This window comes from Vanessa tameamea, chromosome 6 (assembly GCF_037043105.1).
Source record: "Vanessa tameamea isolate UH-Manoa-2023 chromosome 6, ilVanTame1 primary haplotype, whole genome shotgun sequence".
In the NCBI taxonomy this organism is placed as follows: Eukaryota; Metazoa; Arthropoda; class Insecta; order Lepidoptera; family Nymphalidae; genus Vanessa; species Vanessa tameamea.
The window spans coordinates 10,366,013-10,382,071 of NC_087314.1; the positions used below are offsets into that span (position 1 = coordinate 10,366,013).

At 30.7% G+C, this 16,059-nt stretch overlaps 1 protein-coding gene across 1 annotated transcript in view; it reads left to right on the forward strand.

The window, feature by feature from the left end:
- LOC113396414 (protein qui-1) overlaps positions 1-16,059 on the forward strand; it is a 107,484-nt gene that overhangs the window by 39,529 nt on the left and 51,896 nt on the right. Inside the window, exons 2-3 of the mRNA XM_026634331.2 lie at positions 13,762-13,926; positions 14,457-14,536. Of these exons, the coding sequence (XP_026490116.1) occupies positions 13,815-13,926; positions 14,457-14,536 (192 nt within the window). The 5' untranslated portion in view covers positions 13,762-13,814. The remainder of the gene's footprint in view (positions 1-13,761; positions 13,927-14,456; positions 14,537-16,059) is intronic.

The window sequence follows — 16,059 nt, forward strand, 5'->3', positions numbered from 1 at the left end:
AATTCATATTCCTGCCATAAACACATGTGTTACCATAAATAAGACCATAACATGAGACAAAACAAGTGACCTATTCTCACGCATTTTATCACTTTTATCCGTTCCTTTCCGCTCAGTTAATTCTATAGATATTATTTTTATTACAGGCTTAGATTCGTTCTTTTATATTTCTTATGATCGTGATTTTTTCGTAGAGATAGCAGAAAAAAACGTTGTAAAATGTAACTAATGATTCAGCACTTTATTTGTATTAATATTAGATCCAATTTTAACTACAATATTACCTTATTTATTTGGGTCCACGTTTGATCAAAACTCATAATTTAAAGCCGTTTGTATAAAATTATACTTACAATAAACACGAAAGTTTAAAGCGTACATTAAGTAATTTATTCATGGGCGATAATTTTAATTTTTTTATTTTAGATCTTTAGGCAAAAACAATGAATGGTCTCATTTATAACAATCTAAGTACTCAAATGTTGAATAAAAGATTATTATGTTGATGGTACATTTTTGTAAAGATGTCTCAAAAAGCCTATCAATAAACTTAAATATGCTTTCACAAACCCAAATTATAATAAAATGTTATATTATAATGATAAAGAATGTCAGAGCAGAGAAAGCCTATTGGTTAGTATATGAAAATCTTATTACAGGTTCAAACAAACAAAACTAAATAAGTTTTGTTAGGGTTTGTATATATTCCGGTGGCGCAGTAAAACATCGTCAGATTAAATCTGATATAATTTTTTTTTCCCAATATTTTGATAATAAAATTTCATATATAAAATGGATGATTATTGCCAAGCGTTAATTTCGTCTAAATACTCAAAAATCTCCCTACATTGTAATTAAAACTGGTTTATTGATAACGATCTTACCTCATTAAATAAGCTAAAATATTTTTCTGTTTAAAACTATATAAAATAATTTTAAATACAAAAAGACGACTATTTAACTAAAATTGGAAAATAAAATTTATAATTTAGTTGAAATAATAATATGATATTAACTTAATTTTAATTGACATATACACACACATACTCATATGGTATACATCGTGTAATACTTAAAGTTACTAGGTGTACGTAAGTTATTTTACTTAGTTGTAGGGCTTTGTGCCAGCCCACATGAGTAGGTACCTCCCACTCATCAGATATTCTACGGCCAAACAACTATACTTAGTATTGTTGTCTTTCGGTTTCCAGGGTGAGTTAACCAGTATAATTACAGGCACAAGATACATAACATCTTAGTTCTCGAAGTTGGTGGCACGTGGGCGATTTCAGGTTAGGCATGGTTAATTTTTTACGACGCTAAATTCTATTTGCAGTAGTGACCATTTACCATCAGGTGGACCATTACTCCGTCTGCGTACTTATGAAAAGTTTGATGGTTGAGTCAGTGTAACTATAGGGATATAACACCATAGTTCCCAAGGTTGGTGGCACCTTTGTGTTGTAAGGAATGTTTAATCTTTCTTATGGTGTCAATGTCTGCCAATGGGCCCATTGGGCTATGCGTGTATATAAAGAAAAAGTTTATTCCGTTGCATTTTCGCAAATACTAATATGGTGAAAATGAAATCCTTGTCTGAGATTCCACTGTCCGCTTAATAAGATGTAAATGCATCATGATATAAAATTATAATTATAACCTTTAGACAAAATCAAATAATTATTGATTACATTTTTTTACTCTTTCATTACTCTGTAACTACTGAGTTTTTTGCCGGTTTTTCTCGGTAGAATTTAAATTCCGAAGCGGTGGTAGCTTCATGATTCATATTATCATTAATGGCTCTCGTTGTTAGGCCTATAATTAAATATATTTACGCATTAATTAAATTCAATTATGTCTTAAGATTCAAAAATAATCATTTTTACTTTTCGCGGACAATGAAGAGTTTGGATTAAAAAATGTATTTTTATATTTAAAATGTATGCCTAAAACGCAAGTTATATAAATATATCTTATAAATGTATATGACGGTCTGGTTAAGCTATACCTATTCATATAAACTCCATTTGGTAACCCACAAAACACGGCCTACATTTCAGGAGGGATCGCAAAACAATGCGAACTTCTAAGTCCCCAGATCGATATTTTACCCAACACTCAAATGTATGAATACGAATTTATGAAACTGAACCTTTTACACATGATATAAAGTCTAATTTTGTTTAAATTAGCCCGTGAGTTACGACGGTTTAAATTAAATCTTGCAACAGGTGCGCCACAAATACTCAACGATGGCTCGAGGGCTGGCGAGCCCTGGATTTTATATACAATCAAAAGTTGGTTTACTGGAAAGTATAAAAGTTGTCGAATATAATGGATTGTACTTGAACCCAAATTGAGATCAAAATTTTAACTTTCTTGGTTACCGAAAAGACTATTTATATTTGTATTTTCTGTTCAGATGTAAATAATATACATTATAAAATGAGTAATCGTTTAGATACGACTACGCCAGAGGCTTATTACATTTCATCGTCGTCGTTAATTTATCGTTTTCTTGCGAATTTGTCTTCTTGAAGTGAGTCATTTGTAATAATAATAATAACCATTTATTTGCATGAAATGTTATTATATATTATATATATTAGTATATGAATGTGACACTTATATGTATAATGTGTAGAACTTGATTTCGGACAATATATATGATCAACATAATAACAATGTTTTGAAAATGAATTTCCTCGAACTGTCGCATAAAAATTAGGAAAATTTCAAAAACGCTTATTGCCATAAAAATATATATATATATACATAATGTAACATCCATATAATATTATATACGCGATCACTGCACCTTAATCGTTCGAAATAGTTCAAAATTTGATTAACTCGAAACTATCCCTACAGTTGGCAGTTGCTTGAAACTGACATTTACCGGTATCTAATTGATATAACCCTTAAATTAAGGATCTGAGATATAACCCTGGCATTTTGCATTTTTGAAAAAAAAATTTAATCATCTCGATAAAATAGAATCACGAAATGTTAGCTTTTAATTTATTTTTGAAATATATTTGCATTTTTGAAAAAAAAAACATATTAATTTATTATCTATGAATAAGCCCGTCGCTAACTTAAATGTCGCCTTAAATAATAGCTTTGCTGAATACAAGACCATGACTTTCACTAAACTGATTGGATAACTATTGTAGGCCTTTATACCATTGTTCGCAGAACCACCATAGGTATCATCAATCATTCAACCGTCAAACTTAAATACTCTCAAATGTTGTGTTTTGCTGTAAAGAATAAAATTTAAATGAATGACATTTATATAACACTTGAAATAATTTAATAGTTACAGTTTTGACTGCCTTTACTTGGTCTTGTTCTTGGTCATCTATAACTACTCTACACTAAGCAATCTCAGTTCGCTTACATTACGAAGTGTTTTTTTTATTATCTTGTATATCGTATGGCTATTCATAGTAAAACTAGCATGTTCATGTTCGATCGACTCCACCCATCGTTTTATAAAAAATACAACGTAAGGGGAGGATCTAACGACCAGCCGTTCATTATCCGTAATACTTTTTTTCACGGTGACCATAAATTATATTCGCTTCCATCACGCAAAGGACGAATTTATTTATGAACAAATAGTTTGTTAGAAATGTCATACAAATGTAAAAGTTTCAGTTGTAAAATTATATAGAACTGCTTAAGTATACTTGTAATTTTCTTTATTAACTATTTATTGGTTACTCGCGAGTATTTTATGACATCAAAACTTTGACTGCCTTGTTGATATATTGGCTAGCATACAAGACTATCTCTCGAGGCCAAGGATCCAGCAATGGTTTTGAACAGTAGAAAAATATTGAGTTTTCCTGAGATCTTCAACAGCATCCCGAAGTTTAGAAGTTGGAAGGTTGTGTGTGCGCTAAAAACGTGTGTGCGCGTGCGCGTGTGTGCTAAAAAAGCGAGTTTTAGTAAGCCCGATGTTTACAGGTTGATCCAGGAGCACAAACTCTCTATGTCAAAATAATACTAAGGGAATAAAGAGCGTAATAATAATTATAATATTATAATATTGCACATATGATGCGAAAAGCAAGCTTACAGCCCCACTGAGTTGATTTGCAACGACACCCTCGGGAAAGTTAAAATACGAAACTATAACTTCGCTGAAACCACTTCTACTTTAGCTCTCCTTCTGTGACAATGGGGGCACCAAAACATGATTCATTTCCTTCTTAATTTTAGGTATTTCCTAAGACTAGTGTTAAGTGCCCGTTATACAAATCATCACCGATGATATCAGTTGGAACTATTACATCATACTCGTAGCTACTATGAAACGACGATAAGTCGGATTACAGCTTAAGAAATCGTAGGGCGTATAAACCAAAATAGCTAATCTTATACTTGATCTTGTAGGGATAAATCCAGTTCAAAGAAAAAAATAGAATATTACATTATATTTTTTAAGGATTGTGTTTGATCAAAAATATGAAAGATTTAATCATCTCGATAAAATAGAATCACGAAATGTTAGCTTTTAATTCATTTTTGATTTATACTTGTTAACAAAATCACGAGACGAATAAGACACATATACGACAAAATTACTACATAAAATAAAATCCCGCTGACCCAATGAAAAAAAAAAAACATCGAATTTATATTTCGTAAAGTTAGTAACACAAGGCATGTAAGAGGTAATAAATTTGTCTTGAACACATCTTGTTCCAGTATACATCTATCGAAGTAGGCTCATAAAAGCAAACAGGAAACTCAGTACATAGTTTTTCTTTTTAACCATTTTTATTATGTCAATCAAGTAAAAATAAATTTACTACATTTCTGAATTTCACGACTCCAATTATAATGATAAAGGATTATTTTATTAGTGGGAAATAAATTATACTCAAAAACACATCACATCATTTCAGTTTTAATTTAAAATTAGAACGAAGTTCCTTTCGCTATATTTTGTGTAATAAATAATATACACAATAGAATAAATTAAAAACGTTCGATAATAACTAAATGACAAGAAAAAAATTGTTATTAAAAATCTCCTGTGAATTAAAACATTAATTAAGTTTAAATAATGTCATATTAAACCATATAAAATCGAAAGAGACAGAGATAATGAAGAAAGTGAGGGAAGATCGCCTAGAGGGGGCTTAACGCTTTTTCCTTACGTGACGATTTCTGCCAGTCCACTCAACTAAAAGCCGTATAATGACTTTGTACCACAATTATGACGCATGATATATAGAATTATTTTTAATTGAATCATGTCTGAGCCGATATGGCCCAGTGGTTAGAACACATGTATCTTACCAATGATTGCGGGTTCAAACCATGGCAACTGAATGCCCAAGTGCTTAAATTGTTAAAAATAAAGCGTTTTAATTCATATCGTGCTCGGTGGTGAAAGAAAACACCGTTAGGAAAAACCTGCATTTGACTAATTTCAATGAAATTCTGCTACGTGCCCGTACGTACGTGAGATGTAGATAAGACCTTATTAGCAGTGATATATTTACGGGCATTATGATGATGACTGATTAAATATCATAGCTACTACCACCACCACCAGTTCGGTATCTAGAGCCCGAACCACCAGTTCGGTATCTAGCGCCCGAACCACCAGTTCGGGATCTAGGTAGTACAGCATCAGGAAACACAATAATTACTCTTTGTCACGCATTCACTAACTTAAGAATATTAATAAAACAAATGAATATAGACGTTTTGATAAGTAGATAACTCGAGAATATACTACAATTGAAGTGTATTGCTACTACTTAAGACTATCAATCTCAAATTGAGTTATAGCATAGTGCACTCGCAGTAATTAAATATATTAGCCCAGCACATACCATTAGCAAGCAATAATGTACCACCGTATAAGAATATTGTACAAACTCGCGAGAGAAAATCAATTTCCAAGAACACTCATAATAAATATATTGAATTTCATTTATGAAGTGGGTATCGTTTGAACGCGATTTCGAGAGGCTGATTTGAAGTGATCTACGAGTTCTTGATACCTACCTCATAAACGTAATGTAAACGTTTGAATAAATTGCTGACATAAAATATTGTATTGAAATTATTCATACAAAAATCACGCAACCAAAGATAAAAATAATAACTTAATTATATCGAAGTAGATTAAGCGCGTTATCAGATTTTTGTTAATTAAATCAATTATTATAATATTGTAGGTTTAATTATTTTGATTGACGATTTAATCTGTAGTATGTTAATGAGTAATTATGCTAAAATAAGAATTAAAAAAAAATACAAATTCGTTTAAATTTGTAAATCACGCCAATAATAATTTATCGTGTAGCAAAGGCCTTCTTGAGCGAGCAGAAATATTACTTTATTTTATTATCTTGTATTATAAATTTGTAAAAATATTTTACTAAAATACTAATCATAATTTTAAAATGTAATCACTATCAGAGTACATTTGTCCTTAATAGCAATGAACACCGTAAAGCTGAACGTAAGGGTCGAGCATTTCGCGTTGTTTATGGTTCTATTATTACCTACCATATAAGCAGTGTACTTTTAAGTTGATTTATTGAGAGTACTAGTTGTCGCCCGGGGCTTAGATCATGTTTTAGAGGTTTAATATGTCGCCAACTGTTGATCATAGGCTCCCAAAATGCGCCAAGGCTGCCAGTTCTTCGCCTTCCTTACCCATTCAGGTCACGCCATCTTTTTGATATAGTCGCTACTTCTGACTGAAAGGCGCTCAATCTATTCCAAATTTAAAATGAACTATTATGACTCCTCTCAATATATAAAAAAACAACACCATTACACATATGTAAGAAAATCGTACACCTGTACGATAAAGTGATTTTGTAAAATGAAGAAGTAAGCCAATGGTTTTGAATATGACAAAAAGTTCAGATATTACGCTTGATAAGGATAAGTACGCCCACGCTTCTATATCTAAATTAGGTCACGGTTCGAAATGTACGTGAACATCACATGAACTCGGAGATTAATTTGTCAGATTACTTCGTTAAAAATATTATGCCTTTTAAAATTTTCGTTTCGTTATTATTTGATATTATTAATTGTGACTCATCTTTTATTTCCTTTAATATTAAGCATTAAGAATTATAAGTATGAAAATTTCATAATAAGCAATTTTTTTCTAAGCCTTCAGTAATAATACCTTCGCCCACCTACCCTCGACATTTATATAACTTTTTTAAATTCCCGCTTTAACTAGAAAGTACCTTGCGTGCGAATTGAAATATGTCACACACGATAATATCAACTCCAAAGAAATTATGAAATAAGCTATTGTTTTGTTTTATACATAGTCAATTTTAACTTACATAAAGTTACTTATTTTTCATTTGGCTTATTAAAATGTGTCCTCAATTTATCAATTCTAATATGTCAATCCAAACGACTTCTATTCTAACATGAGGACTTGTGACAATTTGCGCTGTTTAGAATTTCACAAATAAACATGCGACCTTGTGAATCGTGCAAATTTTACAAATTTCAAGATGGCGGCTAACAAAAAAAAGTGACACTCTTATTATTTTCTAATCGAAACTAAAGTATAAAATACGAATAGGCCTCAGACTGTTACAGTCATAGCGATGATATTTAGAGGTGATAAAGCAAATTAGCTAATCTTTTTAAAAAAAATTACAGTGCTATATATTATGGCAAACCATTCTACAGCCAAAACAGCAATACTTACTATTGTTTCAGTGAGTCAGTGTAATTATAGACAGAATAAACATAATATCTACATTTACAATCAGGTGGACCATATGCCCGTTCGTCTACCAATATTATAAAAAAAGCAATTATATTTATCAGAATAATTTATAAATTATGCTCAACACGAAAAAATTAAATATTAACAGTCGTCGTGATAATCATAGAAATGTGATCGTCTCCCGAGTGGGGCGAGCAAGTGAAATCTGAATTTAGCTTGCTCTAGGCGAGCTCTTCAGAAATCTTTTTATCGATAATAAAATGCAAAAACTCTCAACCCTCATTACGATGGCCGCGAACATACAAATGGTATATTAATTAGTATTTATCGTATTCTTTTCGAATTGCTTCTGATAGTGTTCCCCTAAAACACACTATTTAAAAAGTTTTTTAATCATTCAACACAATGGTTTAAGGGCCTAGCATAAAAATGGCCTAGTAAAAATTCGTAGGATCGATCCTGACCCATTTTGCCATTGTCCTCTCCACCCCTAACACAAGCTCTAAACTTAAATGGAGGGGTAAATAGAAATATCACTACTTATTTTTATGATATATACAAAAAATTAAGGAACCTTTCATATCATGACCACCAATAAGCTGAAAATATATTTAGTTTTTTCCAAAGTTTTCTATCAAATTAACAAACATATTATATGTGTTAAAGATTCATCTGATATATGCTAGTTTCTTTAAAATGTTGCCGGTGCTAAGACAAGATGAATAATAAACACAAACATTTGCAATCCTCATTGCTAGTCTACATTTGAACCCACGACCTTCAGTTAAGATCAACAAATTCTATCAACTGGGCCATCTCGACTCATGTTAAGTGTAGCTGTTTATTAATAGAACGGATCAAAGCTTACTGCAAAACATACAACAACTATAATTTTTACATTAACGAAAAACATCTTTGAGAAATTTACCTATACATAAAATTAGCTACAAACGTACGCGAAACGTCTATAAAAACTAAGAAAAGAATCTGTCGTACGAAACTGAATGTCGTTATTATAGTTTAATAACGATAGCATAGGATATTTATAAATTTAATTGTACTTTACTGACATAAATTGTACAATACTCTGTAATAAAATCGGTGGTAAATAGTAACTACTGAGTTTTTTGCCGGTTCTTCTCTTAGTTTTAGAAGTTTTAGAACCGGTGTAGAAGTATACATTTAATTCAATACTGTTACATAATTTAGAAGTGCTTTTATGAGCATATTTGAATAAAGAGTATTATGATTGTGTTTTAATAATAATAAATACAATTTATACAGAAGTTTACAATCTCAACGCTCCGATTAACACCGATAAGTTTTGTAGAATATTTTATTTTCTATTTAGATATAATAAAGCAGATAGAAATTTAGCGTCTGTTGGTAAATCGCTTGCCCTATTCATATGAACACTGTAAGAAGAATCAACTTTTCCATATATTAACACCGGTATATCACACGAAATGACTGTCTTACCCGTTTTTTTGCAAGCACAGGTGTACAGAATCTTGATGCTTGTATGCTAGTAGTAGATTTAGGTAGTAGGTAGTAGCTTTATTTGGTGGTCAGCGATTATGCGAGTCCGTCTGTGTAGTAGTAACATTATAATTAGTATTTTTGTGTGGCAAAAGGGACGGAATATCTCAGTTTAGAAAGGTAGTGGTGACCACTTACCATTAGGTTACCCATTCACCCGCATACAGCCGCTATAAAAAAAAGATAGTCGTTAATTACCAGGCAAGCAGGCAGCAAGCAGAAAAGTGCTACTGACGGTGAGCGCAGAACTATATAGACTACAAATATTAATAGAGTTTTCTTTGTTACATGCACATACATTTATGAATGTATGAAAGAGATAGAAATATTATATTAATCCGAAATACGATCAAAGCAAAATTAAATAAAGCAAAATCATTGCCATATTATCTCTACTTAGATATTAATTTATATTATCTTACAATGCTAATTATTTATACAATATGAAATAAAAGTTTAATTTTAGAAGGTACTGGGTGATATTAATTAAAACCGGAAAAATAATCCCTTTGAATGAATATCGTACGATGCGTACGTAACCTGAGCCTGGGCCTTTAACCGATTAAATGGAATAAACATTCACTTCGTGGTAGGACTCTGTGCAAGGACGTCTGGGTATGCCCACATATCATATATTCTATCGGCAACAGCAATACTTAGTACTGTTGAGTTCCAGTTTGAAGGTGGAGTTAGGCATTGTAACGTGTATTTTTTATTTTATTTGGGAAATATACAGTAAACAACAAAAACACTATGTAACAATTAACCCGTGCACAAACCAATCAAGTTTCCACTAAAAACTAATTCATGTATAGCAGTAAACAAGCAATTCAATGAACTATAAATATTAATTATCAAAATTCAAAAAGATGAAACACCAAAATGAAAAATCAGGGTAAATATATATAAAACAATGACTAAATTGACAAATGCATACTAACTTTCTCTTTAAATGTATTGAGCGAACGAGAAAACATGTCCAAGTCATTAAACTTCCTGTTGTAATTCTTACAAAAGCGTATGTACTAGGGATATAATATCTTAGTTCCCAATATTGGCGGCGTATTACCGATGTTTTGGAAAGGAATCGTTTCATACTGCGCCAAGAAGTGGCCCATTTATGTGGTGGTACGTACCAAGATTTTGTTGCGATATACAGTAATAATTTAATATTTTGTAAAAAAAAAGAAACAAACACTACTTTAAAATGTTTAAATATTAAATTATAGAAACTTAGATTTACTTCTAATAAAAATACGTTGTACAAATTTGCTAGTAAAACGACTGAGGTTATTAATTATACTTTTTAGAACGTGAAGGTAACGTAATTTTCCAATTACATTTACATCTATTTACTGTTGGATTACTTGATGGATACCAATGACTGGCGAACTCATATCAACATACAATAATTAATATTACTAATTTTAATTGAAAATACGATTAAGGCATTTTTAATGTTGTTATCGGCTCATGGTGAGATGAGATCCACAGAAATGAGACGCAGTTACTCTTTTGCACTAATTAAATTACTATTAATAAATGTTAACTTCAACGAAAAAAATTAAAAAGTTTATTAGATAACACAATATATATGGAGTTCAATTTTCATATAGAACTGTTAAATGTAATGGTATATAGTTGAGTCCGTATTTTATTTCAGAAAATAATAAGATTTTTGTTGGGCTTATAGCTCATTTTTTTTAAATTAAATTATATTTATATTATATAACTCTAAAATGTACACAAGATCCGACTTGTAAAAACGATATTTTGATTTTGCATACACTACTTACTTTACCTTTGTGAGAAACATTAAAGGGATCGCAATAAAAAAATGTAACGGACATCATAATATGTTGTTTACAACACTGAAATTTATATTTAAAAAAATGTAATTCATTTAATCTCGTACTGTTGTTTTCTAAACTATATATTATTAAATATTTGTACAACGTTCGAAGTGTTTAATTTAAAGCTAGATAAAACCGAGTTGGCCCAGTGGTTTCAAGAACGCATCTTAACCGATGATTGCGAGTTTAAGCCCAGGCAAGCACCACCGAACTTTTATATATTTAATTTGTGCTTATAATGCATTTCCTGCATTTGTCTAATTTAAATTAAACTTGTTACACGCGTATCCACAAACCCGCATTGGAGCAACGTGGTGGAATAAGCTCCAAACCTTTTAATTGTGTTTAAAAAATAAATATGCATATTTAAGTAGTTGTATATAAGTTGTGTCTTCCTTATAATATATAATACGAATGTATTATATATTATATAATTTTATTGTGATAAATATATTTTTCGTGATAGCGTCATATTTGCTAAGTTGATTAATTGTACAAATCCACAATGATTACGCATTGGATTCATTTCTCACTCATTATATTCATTTATATTTACTCACTCGAGAATTTCTAATTGACAGATATAATTCCGTTTAAATAATTTCGCTGCATATACCATAAATATTCTGGCACGTTTTTAGTTACGAATGATGTTGTCTTTTAATAATGAGAAAAAATACATTTTGTATAAAAACAATAACGTTCGCCTAAAATAATTGATCCTAGCCTACGTCGTATCGCAACAACTAGACATTCTAAATGAAATGTAAAATTTTAATAACAGAAAACGCGTAATTGATCTCGTTATTTGTTTCGAAGTAATGTTTCGCAACTTAAAAAATAAATTTAAGGTTTCGCTATAATTTACAAACATTATAATGATTAATGTAATTTATTAATTAATACTTTCAAAGATATATTTTGGCTTTCTTGGAATTTCTTCTTACTCGAAAATACCTAGAAAAAAATAATTATACTTGACGTTATTACTAAACGTTATGCGTGATAAACATTATCTAATAAAATCGCATATATGTGCACAGAGAAACATATTGTACCATGTATAATAGAAAAAAAAAAAACATTTTTCTACTTACCTTATTAGCTTATTTACTTAACCCACTGCTCCAAATGGCCTTCTCTCACTTATTCCAGTGAGTAAGTGGATACACTCGTGGCATTTATTATCTGATACATTGAGATTTCCTCACGGTGCTTTCCTTCATTGTCAAGCACGAGATAAATAATAGAGAAAAAATAAGGCCGAGAAATTTCGGAGCTATATATGTACATTGTACTCTCCACAGCTAATATAACATTTATATTGTAGAAATATCATTATTATAAGCCGGTACCTCACATGACCGAACCACCGAACATTTTAACGTGTGGATGACCTATTTGATATTTGGTTTATTTGGACAAATATGGCAAACAAGCTGCCTGTTTCGACTTCTTGCGGATACATACACACTGCCAGTTCTCCTACTTAAAGTTAGAATTTCCAATGTGCTTTTTATAAAATAATATATTTCTATTTCTAATTATTAAGATTGTATGTATGTGTGCAGTTTTTTACACTAATTACTTAGCAAAGGTGTCAAGTATTTAATATTAAATATTGCGTTGACTTATGTAGTATTTGGTATATTAAACATTATACGGATTTAATTCACATGTAGATGACATTGCGGCAAAAATTAGTTTACAATGCTATATCACTACAGCACACTAAGCTATGTGTACCACAATCTTTATATTTTTCATTAAAAAAAAAAAACAATACACATCGCAGAAGTAATTACCTGAAAAAACACGCACTCAGATCTAATGATAATAAACAGTCGATACATTTATCCCGCAACGATAGGTATTAAGTACGCCATCGGCGATAAATCTTCTGAGGCTTCATTCAAAGGAGCTATAAAAAGGCGTATAATAATGGACATTCGAGTTGCTTTTGATTAGATCCCTTTGTGTTCGTAGCGCCATCTGCGAGATCGCTATTCCCTTGTTATCGTGCCTATTGTTGTGTATTTCACTTGACAAAATGAATACATTTACAAATTACGAAGGGTTTTTTTTTTAAAGTGAAACTTCTTTGGGCGTGATGAAAGCAAAATTTCAACGTCAAATTTGAGTACATTGCTGTTAATGTATTTCATGTGTAATCTTTGTAACTTAAAAAAAATTACGTCTTAATTAAATTTGTATAATTTACTGTATACTTTACTACGTTAAAATTCCAATAATTTTTTGTAGTCTTAATACACAATTGTTTAAATTCACTTGATTGATATATCTTATACTAACACTTCATTCATGCTCTTGTAAGTCAGTCATTCATCTATTGATAATATTCCGCGAAGCATCTAGAAAGATCCACGTACAAAGTTGTTCGATAATAACAATTTTATGACAGGACGCCACAGAATTGCTAGCGGACGTTTGTTAATCAAGAATACCACGCAAACACAATCGCTTATAAAATCGCTTAGAATATTACGAGTTTCAGAGAAAAGTCGTATATTTTTAAGGTTATCTATATAGAATAAAACAATCTAATTACTGATAAAAAAATATATATTAAAAAAACGTATTAAATGGTTTTTTCTTTGTTCACAGAAAGCAGTGGTGTAGGATGAGTGCAGGTTGAGGTAAGGGCTGGTGGGGGCGCGATGAGCGCTCCGGAGCCATTAGTGCTTCAAGCGCTGCAGGGTTACACCGAACAAAGTGATAAGTGGCCTGGACCTCGCGCTGTGAAAATATATGTAGCCTCCGTGTACAATGGTAAGCGACATTTAAAATAAAAATCAACGCTAAATATAATTCTTACAAGCGAAACAAATGCAAACTTAAATTAAGAAATTTGGTGATAGTAAATACATATTATAGTCATTTGAAAGACATAGGTAATTAATATTCTGGTCATGCTCATGAGTTGGAACGTCTTAATTCATTTAACCTATATGGTAAGTAGATTTTGATGCGGTTTTAGACTTAAATAAGATTTCTTCTTCTTGATTTGATCGTATCATATAGAAAAATTAAATTTAATAGCGATCGATAAAAGTTGATGTTTAGTCACAAAGTCGTTACAAAATGCTTTTAGGGATCTATCGTAGCTGACTATCATAAATTTAACATGAAATTAATGCTTTATTTAATCGTAACTCCTAATAATCTTTTGTGCATCGTTGACTTTCTATTATTGTTACAGTAAGTAGTTTAATGTTTAATAAACACGAACAAATAAACGATTAATTCATATTAATAGTAGTAAAAATTGAAAGGAAATTAAATTCTATTATTTGTCGTAGATTTCCGTGAGGAGCGCCGCCAGATTCTCGAACTCGTTGGTCCTGAATTGCAATCCACATACGATGATCGATATATCGAGGTGAGGTGAAATTAATTTATAAAATTATTTCATTGTTTCTGTATATTTTATTAAAAGCTATAAATAAATAAAGATAAAAAAGAACAGAAGACTTTCGCGGATTTTTGCTAATATTTTGTGAAACTACTAAATACATCTTTATCATCTAGTTAGCGACTAGTCGGTAAAATCGACAATTCCGTCGCATTCCTAGTCGACGACTTGTCGGCGATAATTCGGCAAAGAGTGCTGACTAACTGGTTTCTATTAATTATTATATACATTTCTTGATAAAACGTATGTGGAAGAAAATACATAAAATGATTTTTAGATAAATTATTGGCACTGGTTACACTTGACTTTGACATGCCAATCATTATACAATTGGTAAAAAAAAATCATACGCGAGACTTACTTTTCACTTTAATCAAGAATAACCCTCTAATTTTTACACAAAAAAACCGTAATTACTCGGCAGACTAGTCGGTCTCTGTATAACCGACGAATCGTTTAGTCGGCTAGTCGACCAAAATTATAATCGGCACATCTCTAGAAACTACAAATCACTGAACAATGTTTTAGCTTACCCTTTGATAACTGAAGGCAAATATATTAAAAAACTTTACGTCTTCTAATAATCTATTTAGCAGACTAAAGCTATGCACATAGAAGCACTTTATGTTTCTCTGTTAAGCTTCTACCCTTTTGACGAGAAGTATTTTACAAAAGGCTACTCCGATTCGGTTTTGACGACAGACATGTGACAAAGTCAACTCATTACCTTATAACATGAGATCGCAGAAATAACTCACTAAAACGAGATGTTAAACGATTAAAAAAAAATTTGGAATAGTGAATAGGACACTAGTAATACTGCTTCGGTGTAGTTAAAAACGTATTAGTAAAGATATTATAGGCGCAATAGCAATTTCCTTTCTGCTGCACATAATCTTCTCAAGTGGTGTAATTATTTCCAACGTTGATTTTCCACAGTTTAATTTCTTAATGCATACAGCGATGCATTTTTATTTTATAAAAGAAACGCAATAATCTTTACAGGATATTTTTTCAAGCTACACAACGCTTATGTACTTACCCTATATTAAAACGATCATTATATCATTTTATTAAGTAATTTAAAAAAAAGTATTGTAAGCTCAAGATGATAAAGAATTTAACTATTTTATCAATAAAATATTAAGTATATAAGTTAAACAATTTTTGTTATAAAATTTTTAAGCATTTTTGAGTTAAAAAATGTCGAGATATCGTCAATATCTTTGCGTTTTATTCATTTATTCTCAAAACACTATTAGTTATTGAGACTATAAGACGCTGCGACGCAACAACTCCTTTTAAGAAAGTGGAGAAAACGTCTAAAGAGATGTAAAAAGGTCGAAAAAAATTACAGCGCTTTATTTGTGTATTGCCAAATTAAAGTTAAATAAATCATACCATATTTTTAAGAATAATTTGTAAAAAATGTGCAAAATCAAATATATATATTATTGTGGTTGTAGATAGACAGAGCATAGAAATAACAT